The 17,602-nt window shown below is 39.4% G+C and overlaps 1 protein-coding gene across 1 annotated transcript in view; it reads right to left on the bottom strand.

Moving 5' to 3' along the window:
- LOC141760897 (serine/threonine-protein kinase 26-like) overlaps positions 1 to 17,107 on the bottom strand; it is a 28,977-nt gene extending 11,870 nt beyond the window's left edge. Inside the window, exons 1-2 of the mRNA XM_074624000.1 lie at positions 16,780 to 17,107; positions 7 to 75 (exon numbers count right to left, since the gene is read on the bottom strand). Coding sequence (XP_074480101.1) covers positions 7 to 75; positions 16,780 to 16,800 — 90 coding nt within the window. The 5' untranslated portion in view covers positions 16,801 to 17,107. The remainder of the gene's footprint in view (positions 1 to 6; positions 76 to 16,779) is intronic.
- Between the last annotated feature and the right edge of the window lie 495 nt (positions 17,108 to 17,602).

Genomic DNA, 17,602 nt, shown 5'->3' with positions numbered 1-17,602 from the left:
ACTAACCTCTCCGAAAGATCCTTTTCCAATACGATCCAGTTTAGTGAACAACTCCTCCGGATCGATCTGAGAACTCTGAGAGGAGGAAGAGAAGAGGAGACGAGGAGAGAAGAGGAGAGGAGAGGAGAGGAGAGGAGAGGAGAGGAGGAGGACAGAAGAAGAGAGGAAACAAGGAGAGGAGAAGAGGAAAGGAAACAAGGAGAGAAGAAGAGAGGAGACGAGGGGAGAAGAAGAGAGAAGGGACAAGACAAGGAGAGAAGAAGAGGAGACAAAGAGAGAAGAGAGGAAGCAAGGACAGAAGATGGGAGATGAGGAGAAGACGAGGAAAGTAAACAAGGAGAGAAGAAGAGAGGAGACGATGAGAGAAGAGGGAAGGAAACAAGTGGAGAAGAAAAAGAGACAAAGAGAAAAATAGGAAAGGAAACAAGGAGAGAAGATATGAGATGAAAGGAAACAAGGAAAGAAGAGAGGAGACGAGGACAGAAAAAGAGAGGAAACGAGAGAAGAAAAAGAGGAGACAAGGAGAGAATGCAGGAGATGAAGAGAGAAGAAAAGGAAAGTAAACAAGGAGAGGAGAAGAAGAGAGGAAACGAGGGGAGAGGAGTGACAAAAGAAAACAGATTAATATTTTATATTCACTCTATAATATATATATATATTTTTTAATATAAAACTTTATTAAACTTCAGATGTAAACATCCAGCATGTAGAGAGAACAACGTTATGGAGAATAATAGTCCACAAAAGCATCATAAAAGTTGTGTTTCCGTCACTTTCACAGCAACTTTGACTCCTTATTTCCTCACACACACACTTTGCAACACGGCAGCCATGTTGTCACCACACACGCACACACACACACACACACACACACGCACACACGCACGCACGCACGCACACACACACACACACACACGCACACCAAACAGCCCATAAAAACACAGAAGGAAGCCGGCGTGACAGTTAAAGATAACAGGAACTGAACACACACACCAGACTTATCTCTGAGGGCTTTCCACTGACTTACATTCATTTCCTAAACGCTTCTCTCTCTCTCTCTCTCTCTCTCCCTCTCTCTCTCTGTGTCACCACTGTGCGGTCATAAAACTCAAAAAGAGACACAAGTTCACAGGAATAAACGTCATTTAATGCGACGTTTCCGGCATTTAAATGAAAGTTACTGTGAGGAACTTTGAACTGCTTAGGAAGCTGAAGTTACTGATGCTTCTACATGATAAGACTGTTTCTATAACGGTTATTAACGGCCGTCGTCGGCTCGGATTCCCCGTGAAATCAGACGAAACGGTTCAACATTCACAGCCGACTGCGTGTTTACATTCTCACAGGCAAAGTTTGGCAGCTAAAAGGAAGCAGGAGGAGATTTTTCTCTTTAGAGAGTTTTATTTTTAACCCTTTGAGACCCAGAATAGAGCCGTTTTAGTCTTTTTTTTAGAGGGGTCCAGGGAGTGTTCAGGTGGAGATAGCAGGTCAACAGTAGATGTCACATAGAAGTGGTGTACATCATCTGAAAGCTGAGAACCTGGAGATTAATTTGAGATGATGAATTAGATAATTAATTATTTTAAATTAATTGTAAATGCTCTATTATGTCTCATAAGTTGTTGCAGCAATTTTTGGGTTGATACCATTTGTTACACAGATTTTGGTGCTAAATTTAACCATTTTTTACCACTGGAGAATTGATCAAAATGATCAATTATCCCTCCAAAATATCACATTAAGACATCAAGACCTTGAGGATCACCATAGAAAAAGCCATGCTGTGATTTGGTATCAAAACCTTTTGAGATTTCTGCAGGAATTGCATGTGTCTGTGATTGGATGGCGAGCACTTCTGTTGTGTGAACTGCTCAGAAACCCCCTTATTGTCAATCTATCTATAGGAAAGCCATCCATCCTCTGATTGCTCTAGGTCTCTAGTCTGATCCATCCATCCTCTCAATGCTCTAGGTCTCTAGTCTGATCCATCCATCCTCTGAATGCTCTAGGTCTCTAGTCTGATCCATCCATCCTCTGAATGCTCTAGGTCTCTAGTCTGATCCATCCATCCTCTGAATGCTCTAGGTCTCTAGTCTGATCCATCCATCCTCTGAATGCTCTAGGTCTCTAGTTTGTGGCTGTATAATGTTTCATAAGGCTGTGATTATCCTAGAGGTCACCACAGGTCATTTTATACAGGGAGGTCAATGAAATGTCTTCTATGGGGACTAACATCATCACACATGAATACAGTTGGGTTCATTGGATCCACAAGAGTCTCAACTTTACAGTGAGACACAATTTATGTAATTTTAAGACTGTTTAGGGATGTATTTAGGGACAGTTTTTCCTCTTCCTGTATTATATGGCAGTATAAGACCTGTGTAAACACAGACGTCGGAAGAGAGCGAGTACTACTTCGTCTCTAGTCTGATCTGGAGCTCACAGCTGATGGAACGTGGTTTGTTTACATGACGTAGAACAGAAGTTCACATTTAACGGTGTGTGGACAGAGAGTGTCTGATGTTATTTGGCTACAAGTAAATAAAAATACCACAAATCTTCTTGTCTTGTCAATACGACAAAACAAGGTCGATATTATTCATCATTACAATAAATTATTAGTTCTACGTTATTATAAAAAGATATACAGTAGATGCATTTACTACAGCCTAGTACTACTGTAATACTACTGTAGTACTACTGTAGTACTACTGTAGTACTACTGTAATACTACTACAGCCCCGCTCAGCAGGTCACCTACAAGTACTACGTAGGCCGCAAGGCCATGTTCCACAGCTACTACAACCCAGGTACTACTGTAATACTACTGTAGTACTACTGTAATAATACTACGTAGGCCCGCAAGGTCATGTTCCACAGTGACTACAACCCAGGTACTACTGTAATACTACTACGTAGGCTGCAAGGCCATGATCAACAACTACTACAACCCAGGTACTACAGTAGTACTATTGTGATACTACTGTAATAATACTACGTAGGCCCGCAAGGCCATGTTCGACAGCTACTACAACCCAGGTACTACAGTAGTACTGAAGTAGTACTACTGTAATACCCCTGAACCAACACAAACTGCGCCTGTGTCTAGTGTATAACTGCAGTAGATCAGCTCTACTCCCCGTCAGTATGAACTGTTGAGAGTTTCAAGTGTTGCCATTTTCATCATCATCATCATCATCATCACGGCCTCAACTAGCACTTGTTATGCAAGTCAGAGCAACACACTCTCTCACACACACACACACACACACACACGCACACACGCACACACGCACACACATACATACATACATACACACACACATACATACACACACACATACATACATACATACACACACACACACAGACGATGACACACACTCACATTTTCTTCATAAACTCCCAGGATTTGTTTGGATGAACGTTTTAATAAACCCACCCACAGCAGCGTATGATATTCCTGTGATGCTGGTTGAGTTTCCTCTCTCTGAACTAAAAAAAGAAACACACACAGTGCCCACAACGTCGCCACACCCTGTCAGCAAATACAGTGGTTTCTGTCTAATGATACTTCTAGCTTCGCTCCGGAGAGACGAAGAAGCAGAGATGAGAGACGGTGAATACAGAGAGGAGAATAAAATACCAGACAATAACTCACAACACAATGATATAAAAGCTTCCTCATGACAACGCCGGGATCAACAAACACAATATGCTAAAAACAATACAGAAAAGAACTCTAACATGAAGTTTAAAAGTGACTAAATGTGTATGGTTATTGATAAAATAATACAATACAAGCTCATTAGGCCTTGGGAATATTTCCAATATTTTCTGACACTTTATAAAGTAAACAGTTAATTAACTAATTAATTAGAATCATTTATTTCTTCTTCATGTGTTTGTCATCCAAGAGAAATGTGACCGCATGCTACACGGTTCAACTCCAGCCAATAAGGAAGTTAAGTAATGGGCGGTTAGATATTAATTATGAGGTAATGATATGATAACCAACAATGGGATTTCCCAGAGGACTCTGGCCTCTCTCTCCTTCTAACACCATTTATATAAAACACAGAAAAAATAAATCATTTCTGGGTTGTCAGCTCGGAAATTAGATTTTGTTCCCAGTTATTTTTTCTCCCATAAGAATATCTCTTTCAAGTTTCAGTATAAAATACCAAAAAACAACACTTCGCCAACTCAGTACTTTACCAAACATGTTTTTCTAAGACGAAGACACACATATCTTGATGTCAGAGGTCAAGGGCCCCCTTTGGAAATGACCATGCCAGTTTTTCCTCGCCAAACTTGAGCGCAAGTTTGGAGTGTTATTTAATCTCCTTTAATGGATTCTTCAGGTTCTCTAGTTTCATATGATACCAGTATCTTCACTCTAGCTTTAAAACTGAGCCCGCTACAACCTTAAAAAACGCAGGTTGTGTTAATGCGTTAAAGAATTTTGTGGCGTTAAAACGAATTTGCGTTAACGTGTTATTATCACGTTAACTTTGACGGCTCTACATTTATACGCTCTGCTGAAGGCATGGCAGCTGCCAGCATAACTATATAACACACCTGCGTGTCTTTACTGTTTCTTTTCTCCTTTCTTAATTTTCCTTAATTAACTTATCATTATTATTTCTATTTACATCTTTATCTATGTGAATCTGTGAACATATCCATATCAATGTATTTATATTAGGGCTGTCAAAGTTAACGTGGTAACGCAAATTAGTTTTATCTAACTACATTTTAGGTTGTAGCAGCTCAGTTTTAAAGCTAGAGTGAAGATACTGGTATCATATGAAACTAAAAAAACCTGATGAATCCATCGGTACAGACCATGTCATACTTGCTTGTCCTGAAGGAGGTTAAATAAAGGTGTCAAAGGTGTCCCTTGACCTGTAGGGGTGTAACATAAAGTAGGGGGCTCATCCGTGACTAAAATCACATGCAGTTTAGGGGCAAGTCATAGTCAAGTCAGCACACTGACAGCTGTTGTTGCCTGTTGGGCTGCAGTTTGCTATGTTATGATTTGAACATAATGTTTTATGCTAAATGCAGTACCTGTGAGGGTTTCTGGACAATATCTGTCATTGTTTTGTGTTGTTAATTGATTTACAATAATAAATATATACATACATTTGCATAAAGCAGCATATTTGTCCACTCCCATGTTGATAAGAGTATTAAATACTTGAATAATCTCCCTTTAAGGTACATTTTGAATAGATAAAAATGTGTGATTAATCATGTTTAACTATGTTAATCGTTTGATAGCCCTAAATTATAAACTGTTGGTGTATTTATGCATGAATGTCAGGCTGCACACATGTATTAATGGTCCAGTAATAGGAAGTACAGCATATATAATGGTTGCATGATATATTTCCAACATAGATTCCCAGATTACATTCTGAGAAGTGCTTTTATATTTATGCAATATTGGTTTATTTATTTGATGTGCCTGAGCCTGCAAGAATCGAAATGAAACGGGGACTTTCTGAAGCAAAACACTTCCAGTATCCAGCCTGACTTTACTTCCAGCAGAGAAACATTTGACTTGTGAAAGTATTTAGAGTATAAATACTAAAAGCCTCAAACATAAAATAACAGCTTGCACTTGCGGGAGGGATTATACAAACCCCAGAGGTTACACTTTGACCTTTTCCGTCTCAGCGTGGTGAAAAAAACAACAGAGAAGGAAGTTAAACATTCAACGCTCGCTCAATCATTACACACCAGCTTAGTTACTGTAGATAAATCCTGTATTTCTACACTTAGGGAGCAGAAACCTGTAAACAATCTACCATCTTTCACAGTCAATGTTTCACTGCAGGTCACGTAATGTGTAAAACGACTGTTAGACACGCAGTCTGGGAATTTTAATTTGAGCTTATCAGTGACGGGGCATTCAAGGAGAATTACACAAAAAGCAAACAAACCTACTTTCCCGATTTTTAAAAAGGTGTTTCATGTTAATGTTTAACCAAAAGCCACAATGTCAAGAGAGTGTTTTCAGATTGTGTTGCTCAGTCCGATAAATCCGTAAGCCGTAAATCTCACGGAAAATGATTAAATATCAACCGATGATTCGACGAAGGAGGAGAGAGCTTGTTGTTCTGATGTGTCTTCACTGTGCATCCATTAACCTGAACAAACTGTTGGATAACTAACCAGTCAGCGTGCTACAAGAGCAAACAAACGCCTTTCTGTCAAGCAAAGAAAACATCCAAATAATGCTATACATACAAGTCGATTTTCCTTCCAACGCTGTCAATCAACTGCAGAACCATTCACATGATATTCATGAAAGTAGCGCTGCAGCTAAACTTACATTCCCATGCAACTAAATTGCATTTTAAATTATGCTATTTATGCAGTTTTAAACTATTTGAAACACGTGGTTGTAAATTGAAGCAAAACAAAACAAAAAACGCACCAAAACTTCTTGGTTAAATGTATTAAAAAACATCAAAGGTTGGATTAAAATCACTACGTCTGTTACGTTATCAAGCTACGGACGTAAATTAAAATAAGTCAACGTTGACTTTTGGTTTCAAATGGGACACAAACAGCTGTCTCCTGGGTGAAAGTCCAATGTTTGTTTGACCCATTCACCACCCAGACCTCCTCCCTATGTGGACTTCCACGGACTATTATTAGAAACGTATTTGTGATACATCAAAAACAAACATAATCCAAACGCAATTCACTGCCGTATCGGAACGTAATTTTTAGGAGACAGGGCTGCTAGCATGGCTGTTAACTCTTATTTGTACTTTTATTTTTAGAGTTTTCAGATTTGTAACCTGCAACAAGCATTCATTTATTCCACATATAAACATTTAGGTTACGAATTCAGCATCCCAATTCATGTAAATGGTCCAATATTTCTGATTTCTTTCAAAAAAAAAAGGTCAGATTTTCCATTCAGTTATTTTTCGAAAATAATTTCAAGCCATTACGCTTAAAATATCCTGCTTCAATCCATATTTGTTGCCGTTTAGCCTTTCAAAAACAACATTTTCACTACGGTCAAAGACTTATTTTGCGAGACCCGCACATGTATTAACGGGACGGCCTAGCAGCAATCTAACAACACCATAAATTACATTTATTTAACCACAATAACAAAAATATCTATTTAGGCTCTAACACTATTATAGTAATTAAGTCGTTGAAAAAAAAAAGAAATCATATTAAGCATCTGCATTCACTTGGTGAATCCGTCAAGACTTCATCACTTTAATTATTTTGACAAAACTGACTGAAACACTGGATCACTTTATTCAAATTAAGGATTTTGTTTGAGGATTTTACATTTTTTTATAGGTTGACGACGTTGAGGGGGGCTCAAGGAAAATAGGTTGGGAACGCATTTTATATCCAATTAGGCTGAATTTAAAGGTGCTAAATGCGAGATTGGGAGCATTTCTATTGCCTCCACATGGCAACGACTGAGCCAGAGGCTTACAAGGTTGTGTCTAGAAGGTAACCCCCACGTTACAAAACTTTCGAGGTTAAGGTTAGGATAGGTCGTCGGGCAGCGAGTCTCGCAAGCGTTTTTGCACCTTGGGGGTTACCTTCTAACAGTGAAAACAACGGCAACACTGCTGACAGAGCTAACAGTGTTAACCTGAGTGGGGAACCGGAAGGTGGGTGCTACGCTTTCGCACTGTCAGGTACGGCGTTATCAGCTGTAGCCGACGTATGAGAACAGTGCAGAGCGGCGGCCGAGAGCTAGCCAGCCGGCCCGGCAATGTCAACAAAGCACAGAGAAGCTCTGATTAGAGCACAAACAGAGGGAGAGACTTCATTCTCTGCTCTGGTAGACATTAATCCTCTATATCTTTACATAGACAATCGTTGTTTGCTGCTATATTAGTGCTCTGGATTTCATTTAGAAGATTTAATTAACAGAGGAGCAGTGGGACAAAGTGTACAAGGTTAACTGGTGATAAGAGAAACACCGGCGATAGCTTCAGGTTAAAGCTACAAAGATAGAAAGAGAGAGGCAGCGTTGAGTTTTAGAGGTCACTGAAGTGAACATGCAAACATTCAGCTGCATTCAGGAAAAACTTGGACCCGGCTGTGGAAACTGTGTGTGCGAGTAAGTTAAGTGAGAGAGAGAGAGAGAGATCCATGTTTTTACTAACAAGTGGTGTCCAAATATCCAAACAGAAAAAGCTCAGTGTGTGTGTATTAGGAGGTCAAAGGTCACAGCTGCTGGAGGAGGAAGTACAAACACAGCATTCTCAAAAATGACCTTTGCGGAGCCGCATCATGTGAAAATCTCGCCACTCTTTAACATTTCCTGTTTCAAGTCAACTCGAAAAAAACATGACATGATCTGTTGAGTCATGCAGCATTTTCCAAAACACACTAATGCTTTTTTTTTTTTTTTTAAACGTGATGTACAACAAGTCTGCTGGATGTTTGTTACCCGCTTTCAGATTACAGGTTAAAACGTCAAAACCATTTGTTGTGTTTATTGTAACAAAAGAAGCCAAAGTGCTCAAATGTTACAGGAATAATTTGCTCATTTGCTTCCTTTACGAGAGTTAGATGATATCACTTTCGTGTCTGTAGGCACAAATATGAAGCTACAGCCAGCAGCCCGTTAGCTTAGCTTAGCATAATGACTGGAAACAGAGGGAAACAGCTAGCCTGGCTCTGTTCAAAGGTAGCAAAATCTGTGTTCCTGCATCTCTAAAGCTCACCAATAAACACGCTGTATGTTGTTTGTTTTACTAGGGGGTCATGTGCCGGACAACTTGACGTGCTTACACTTTGTTTTTTGTTAGGGATGCACCGATGCCCGGTACCAGTATCGGGCATCAGGTCCGATACTGTGCTCATGTACTCGTACTCGCAAAACGGCTCCGATACAACGACACCAACACCACTTTACAGCGGCGTGACGTTAACCTCTCGCCACCATCTTTCGGGTCCTCACGCTCCGACTCCCAGACGGTGCAGGCGAGACGGGCCAGTGGTGGGCAGACCCCGCTGGGCCGGGATCCCACCTCAGCCGGCGCACGACCTGGGTTTTGCTTGCACCCTCTGACTCGCGGGTGCTTTAGACTCCTTGGTCCGTGTTTCAAGACGGGTCGGGTGGGTTGCCGACATCACCACAGACCTCTGGCGCCTTTTACGTGGGCCGCGGCACGACGCGGTTGGGGCGCACTGAGGACAGTCCGCCCCGGTCGACAGTCGTACCGGGAGCAGGGAGCCCCTTCACGGTGCGGCGAGGTCCTTGCGGGGAACGCTGTAAAGCTGCGGCCGCGAGCCACCTTCAACCCGAGCCTTTCCAAGCAGACTTAGAGCCGGTCGCGGCGCACCGCCTCGCTCACATCCTCCAGCTGGCTAGTAACGGGGGTCTTTTGGCACAGAAAAGTACTCCTATCGGTACTTGGAATCGGCGAGTACCCAAATGTAAGTACTTGTACTCGGTCTGAAAAAAGTGGTATCGGTGCATCCCTAGTTTTTGTACAGATGAAATTATTTAAAAGTTGTCTAATCACAAGCAGCCGTACAAGAACTTAGCAAACTTAGTTGTCACAATTAATCGACTAATTGTCTCAGATGCAACTTTAACCAAAACTAAATTAATACTTTATAAATGTCTTAAATCATTTAACTGACAATTTTCTTTGGTTATTTGGAAATTCCTCTGAAATCAAACATGTTGACGATCATGAGTGAAACTTAAATGACTCAATCTGTTGCCCAATCGGACTCCACAGATGTGTAATAACGAGATGTGTTAATAAACCTCTGTCCGATACAGGAGCCTGTTTGTGAGGTCAGGTGACTTCTGTTTAACAGGTCTGGTGTAGGAAAATGTGAATGTAAACAAATATAAGATCACAGGAGGAGAGTAAAAATGTTCAGACCACAGAAAAACTGACTCACCAACTAAAAATCAAAACTTACAAGCAGCTGGCTGCTGATTATTTCTCACCCCAGAAACACACACAACACAAGCGTCTTTCAGGTTTCAGTCGAGGCGGTGGAGCCTATGATTATGTCATGACGGGGACGCTCCAGTTCTCAAAAAGGTGCAGCCGTAAAAAAAAAAAAAAAAAAAAACATTACAAAGAGCAGAAGAAGAAGAAGACACTCCCTGGTGTTTGATCAGGGCCATCTCCGTCGACAGACACACCTGCAGATGGCTTCCCCGCAATGTCTGGAAACAACCCGCTCGCACTTTACCTGCAGGCTGATTTACAACAGGAAGTCTCCAACGCCCAAAACGAAAGAATGAATCCCCTGCAGGAGTTGCAGTTTTGCAGGGAAACAGGAAGTTCTGTTTTTCTTCATTAAGAAGATCTCTTTTTAGGCCTACAGTGAGGCTGCAGCCGCACTAATACGTTATGAACTTTCGCTAGGTTTATGCCTAGCGTCCAAACTAATCCAACAGGCAACAACAGCTGTCAGTGTGTCAGTGTGCTGACTTGACTATGACTTGCCCCAAACTGCATGTTATTATCATAAAGTGGGCATGTCTGTAAAGGGGAGACTCGTGGTACCAACCTTTACCTTTGTTTTGTATAAAATAAATAAAATACACAGATTTGTTCCAACACTGACAAAAATCATCGGTTTATCTCTTCTCTTTCTTTGCAAAGAGCAGTGTAGAAAACATTCAGGTAGCAGCTTCTCAGCATTTGTCGGTTAAAATGACAAACGTTGTTGGCAGCAGATCAGATCAGCTGTCGCTAATTAACGTTACTCCCGTGAGTAACATTAATGACGGGCCAAAATTAAACCGGTCTGCTCTCTACGAAACTATCTGTACTCAGACTAAAGATTGTTTGTGAGGAAGAGGCATCACTCTGTAACATTGCTGCACAACCACGAGTGTTTCTGTAGTTCCCACAACTCCAACAGAGTGAGACGTCTTCTCTGAACTTATCATCTTAATAGTTTAAGGTGGAGCCATCAAAAAACCAAATATGACTTGAAAGATCTTTGGCATCTTTTTTTTTCCCGTCAGAGAGGAAATAGCAAACCTGAAATAGCATTCATACCATCACAGGACACTAAATCTCTCCACTGACACCCAATACTGAACATAAAACTAACAATTAGATGATAAGCATCAATAAAAACTTCCCGTAATTCCGTGTCCCTGACCACGTGGAGTCAGTCTTTATAAGGGTTTCCCGTAATGACCAGGACATCGTCAAACAATTAAGCAATAAAAGTCAAATTAAAACGACGTCAGATCAGCTGTAGACGACACAGACTATTTGAACAAATTCTTAATGTCGCAACATCCATCAGCAAAGCTCAGTCACATTATGAAGATATAATGGTTTATATTTATTTGCTTTGAAGGAACAACAGAGCAACCTTTTTTTGCATTTTGTGGTGTTGTCATAAAATGGGGAGGCATAAAATCGTAAAAACTAAAAAAAAAGTGTGTCTAGTCTGCTGTGACTCTTTATATGAAGTTGAGGGTTTGACTGGACAGGATTCAGAGAGAGAAACAGACTACATAAAATGACACAGATGACTACAGCTGCAAGTAACAGTTATTTTTAAGGTTGATTCATCTGTTGCATTGTCTAGAAAATAGCCTGCAGCCACGTGACGCTGAAATGACACAGTGGGGCTTTGAATTAAATGCTAACGTCTCGGGATGTCACGGGAATTCGTCAATTCTTGGTACCAAGTCGATGCCAAAATTCTGAAAAACATGACAGCTTGTTTTTCTGCAGTTCTGCGAGTTCCGTAGGTACCAGATATCAGGGCTCGAGACTAACGGTGTCCCGTCGTCCTGGATACGATAGAACATTTCCCTTATAATCCTACATTGTGAACAACAAATCTGTGTTGAAATCGACAGGAGGAGAGCTAGTTAACGTTAGCGGTTAGCAGCCGGTGGGCAGCACAGTCCTGCATGGCTAAATAACGGAGCTAACAGTTAACATACGGCGGTTCCATTACATTGTTACAGGTTACTTTATGATGCACTCAAGCTCTATTCAGTAAAAATGAGTATTGGGCAAAAGGTAAGTTATAACTTTATCATGATGTGTTTAAATGTAGTCTTTTCAAATGTAGTTTTTGGTGAAAAACTCGAGGCGGATAATCAGGGATAAATGATAAATTCGCAAAAAAAACAGTATGCAAATGATAATAAAGGAGTGTATGTTGAAGTACATGGGATTTATTGTTTTGTTTTTGTTTTTTACCATAGTCAAAATGGGTTTCAATAATTGTGAAATTTCACTAGTATTGGTATCGACTACTACATTTCTGGTATCGTGACATAACATGCTTACAATGGCAATGCTAGCATGCCAAAGTTTAGCAGGTGAAGCAAAGTGAAGAAGATCACGAAAGTTATTACAATTCGTCTTGAAAGGAACATGAATGTCTGAACCCAATTTTATGGCAATCCATCCAATCGTTGTCAAGACATTTCACTCAAAACCACAAATGTCAACCTGAAGGTCAGGGGCTCACCAACATTTCTACCAAATTTCATAGCAATCCATTTAACAGATGTTGAGAAACAGTCCTAAACCAAAAGATATTGATTTTATGATGACATAACAACAGAGAAAACCATCAAATCCTCATATTTGAGAAGCTTGGAAATGTGAAACAGAGAAAAAAACAGTAGAACCTGACGACAAGTACTTTTTTGGGCCAATGTAGATATTTGAGTTCTGCACACTCTTTGAAGCAAGAATCTCTCAGATTTGGTTATCAAACCCAGAGTTTCTCCTGGGGAAATGGTTTTACAGAGGTCCACAACTTAACAGAGGGCTTTCTTTACATCCCAACATTGCGACACAAACAGCCAGACTCTAAGGAATCTTGTCTTGTGATCAATGTAGATACTATAAGACAGCCGAAACAACTGCAATATTCATTCAATATTTAACTGTTTTGCTCTGAGGGTTCATAAAAGTGTAATAATTTCTGCTGACGCTGGCAGAGGTGGTCTGTATTGGAGACTAGGCGGGCCGCCTCCGCTTAAATTCACTGTGGGAAACCCAGAAAGAGTCGGTTCAAAGACAGACAAATGCCCGAGGCAGCAAATGTTACAGTGTTGAACAATAAAAGTATTATTCTTTAACAGACTGTAAAAGCATTGTAAATAACAGACTCATGATGACGGCATGGTTTTCACATTACATCAGGCTCATTTCTTCTTTTGAAAACGATGTAAAAACCAGTAAACCGCATCTGTGATGAGCCAATAACCCACAAAACCGTCAGCTGTCTGATACTGGTCCGGCTTTATAAAACAATTTCTGAAGTGTTGAGATTTCACAACAGCACAGTATCATCCATTGATAAGAAAAATAAAAAAACTGAGGCGTCTTTGTGGTTCAGAGGTCCAAAGTACATGTGTAACTGTGATGTCCACACAGGGGCGTATGAATCTCTCTCTGACCTCGACTTCCTTTATGAAACCGAGTTAAGCTAAATGCCCGAAACAATACAACTACTAGACACAGACATAATACAACTTGCTCATTTAAACCTGCAATAACAAATGTTTTGGACACTTGGGGGCAGTGGAAACAAGCTGTGGATACAACAACTGACATATCATCACCTTTTAAGTTGTGCAAATTAGAATCTATGGTCCCGACCACGGCTCTGAAATATCAGTAAGTTAGAATCTACAGCCCCGACCACGGCTCTGAAATATCAGTAAGTTAGAATCTACAGCCCCGACCACGGCTCTGAAATATCAGTAAGTTAGAATCTATGGCCTCGACCATGACTCTGAAATAACAGTAAGTCAGAATCTATGGTCCCGACCATGGCTCTGAAATAACAGTAAGTTAGAATCTATGGCCTCGACCATGACTCTGAAATAACAGTAAGTCAGAATCTATGGTCCCGACCATGGCTCTGAAATAACAGTAAGTTAGAATCTATGGCCTCGACCATGACTCTGAAATAACAGTAAGTCAGAATCTATGATCCCGACCATGGCTCTGAAATAACAGTAAGTTAGAATCTATGGCCTCGACCATGACTCTGAAATAACAGTAAGTCAGAATCTATGGTCCCGACCATGGCTCTGAAATAACAGTAAGTTAGAATCTATGGCCTCGACCATGACTCTGAAATAACAGTAAGTTAGAATCTATGGCCTCGACCATGACTCTGAAATATCAGTAAGTCAGAATCTATGGCCCCGACCATGACTCTGAAATATCAGTAAGTTAGAATCTATGGCCCCGACCATGGCTCTTACATATCAGTAAGTTAGAATCTATGGCCCCGACCATGGCTCACCAGTAGTGGTGAACAAAACGAATGATCTGTCACACCTTTAAAAAAATCACTGAACTAGTTGCCAAAATGAACCTTCAACCGTCGCCGTCACTTTAACGAGTTGTATCAGCGTTACACAACACATCCCACAATGCATCATCAGTCATCTTGGCAGGTACAACCACCTCGGCGCTGCAGCAGCTGCTGCCGGGTGTCAGGTGTGTGTTGATTTAACCAGCCTTTAGACACCATTTCTGCCCCGCCCACCACCTGGGACGAACAGAGCAGGCAGAGTGAGTGCGCTGACAGCACAGACAGCCAGTCCCACAGGTAGACACACCTGAGAGAGCCGGCCTAACAGGAGGCCGAACATGGAGGGTTATAACTCACACTACATACCTTGTTAAGGTGGCAGAAAACACAGTCTACCTACTCATATACCGTCAACAAGTGTAATCCTAGAATACATGTTATTGCTTATCATAGAAATCCAATGTTAAAGCAGGTATTTGGTGCAGAACAGTCTTAAAAAAGCTATGTTAAGTCACAATATAGGTCACTAACGGGCACAGACACACCTAGTACCTCCTGAGGGCAGTCCAATTATAACTCATATAAAAGCAGTTAACGATACGGAGCGATAAATACGGCTAAAATAAGCTCTCAGATACAATGAGTCACTGTGATACTATGACGGGAATATTACAGTAATGCAATCACACACACACACACACACACACAAGTCCTTTTACAATATAAGTCCTTCTGTAAGGATATTTGTAAGAGATATAAACACCATATGGTCACAATAAACTTGGTTTGGAGTCACATTATAAGTCACTATATGACAATTTTAGGGACATCTTAAGAGATATAATCATCACAATGTCACTATAAACTCAGTATAGAGTAGAAAAGACACATAAGTCTTCGTAAGAATATTGCGGGGACGTTTTAAGAGATTTAAACACCATATGATCACTATAAACTTGAATTAAGAGTACCAAAGTCGTATTAAGTTACTATAAGAATATTATAGGGACATCTTAAGAGATATAAACATCACAATAATGTCACTATTAACTTAGTTTGGAATTGTAAATCACATTATATGTCACTATATGAATATTATAGTGTCATTTCAAGAGATTTAAACACCATACGATCACTATTAACTCAGTTTGGAGCACTAACGTCACATTATAAGTAACTATAGGAATATTACAGAGATATCTTGAGAGATATTAACATCATAATGTCACTATAAACTCAGGTTAAGAGTAGCAAAGTCGCATTATAGGTCATTATAGTGACAGAGTAGCAAAGTCTCATTATAAGTCATTATAGGGACATAGAGTAGCAAAGTCACATTTTAAGTCATTATAGGGACATAGAGTAGCAAAGTCACATTTTAAGTCATTATAGGGACATAGAAGTAACATTATAAATCATTATAGGGACATAGAAGTAACATTATAAGTCATTATAGTGACATAGAGTAGCAAAGTCGCATTATAAGTCAATATAGGGACATATTAAGGGATTTAAACACCATACAATCACTATAAACTCAGGATAGAGTAGCAAAGTCACATTATAAGTCAGTAAAGGGACATAGAGTAGCAAAGTCACATCCTAAGTCATTATAGTGACAAAAAGTAGCAAAGTCAGATTCTAAGTCATTATAGTGACATAAAGTAGCAAAGTCAGATTCTAAGTCATTATAGTGACAAAAAGTAGCAAAGTCACATTCTAAGTCATTATAGTGACATAAATTAGCAAAGCCACATTATAAGTCATTATAGTGACACAAAGTAGCAAAGTCACATCCTAAGTCATTATAGTGACATAAAGTAGCAAAGTCACATTCTAAGTCATTATAGTGACACAAAGTAGCAGTCACATCCTAAGTCATTATAGTGACACAAAGTAGCAAAGTCACATTCTAAGTCATTATAGTGACATAAAGTAGCCAAGTCACATTCTGAGTCATTATAGGGACATATTATGGGATTTAAACACCATACAATCACTATAAACTGAGTTTGAAGTACCAAAGTCTCTACAGAAGTCACTATAAAAACATTATAAAGATATTTTTTAGAGATTTAAACACCATAATGTCACTATATACTCAGTTTAGAGCACTAAAGTCACATTAGAAGTAACTTTAAAGGAGTAGTACAGAGACATCTTAAAAGATATTCACTCTAAAGTCAACATGGAGTATAGCACAGAAAAAAGTCACTTTATATATATATAGTGTCTTGTTATATAAATATATATATAATGAGCTAAAACAATGTTATGGTGACTTTTCTTTAAACCTGAGTGTGGAGACCGAGGACGGTTGAATTAAGAGTATTTCTGGTTATATATATAATAATAAACAGTTGAGAATCTGAGGGAAATGGCCTGTAGTTGCACAATGCCTCCTCCACTTTGGATAAACTGGTTTAGTTTGCTGGTAACGACGACAGAAAGAGACCCAACAACCACCTTTCAGCAGCTTACCTGCATACCAGGAACTTCCATGGTTACTTCTTAGTATGAACGCCCTTTTCCTCCTCCAGGTTTCTCTGTTTTCTTCTTCTTCTTTCAGTCTTGCTTTCTTTTTTATCTCCTCTTCGAGCTCCCAACACAATAATAATAAATAAAAAACCAACCAGGATAAACTTTGGATGTAGAAGTGAAGAAATGTATCCGATAGAGAGGAAGTGGTTGTGTTGTTTGCAGCAGTAGAAAAAAAGAAATGAAGAAAACTACAAAACACAGTCACACGTCCTGAGAGAGTCTGCAGCAACAAAAAGTGTTGAGCAAACGAGGAGGATGACGAGGAGGTGACTGCCTACTGGAGGGAGGAGCGACAGAGAGAGGACATTTCAGCTTTATACAGCAGGATGGATGCTGCCTCCATCTGGCTCTATACTGAAACTGCTTATATCTACATACATACATTTACATTTACATTGCCAAAGCAAGTAGGGAATAAAAACAAAAAAATGCATGTACAATAATACAGTAATAATGTGTGACATTGCAACATTGTAATAAAATATATAAATACAAATGAAGAAATTGTGATTTTGTTCTTACATATATCTCTCTTATTTATATTATATTATATTATATTATATTATATTATATTATATTATACTTTTATTTTTATATATTTTGGTAATATATCATTATTATTATTGTTATTATTGTTGTTGTTGTTGTTTAATAATATAATAATAATTATTATTTTATAAATAATAATAATAAAAATATACAAAATAGAAAATTATTGCAATTAAAAAATATATATATTCATGTATGTATGTGTTCTTTATAT

This window comes from Sebastes fasciatus, chromosome 22, assembly GCF_043250625.1.
Source record: "Sebastes fasciatus isolate fSebFas1 chromosome 22, fSebFas1.pri, whole genome shotgun sequence".
In the NCBI taxonomy this organism is placed as follows: Eukaryota; Metazoa; Chordata; class Actinopteri; order Perciformes; family Sebastidae; genus Sebastes; species Sebastes fasciatus.
Note: the sequence above shows the minus strand (reverse complement) of the source record. Positions and strands in the feature narration are given on the sequence as shown.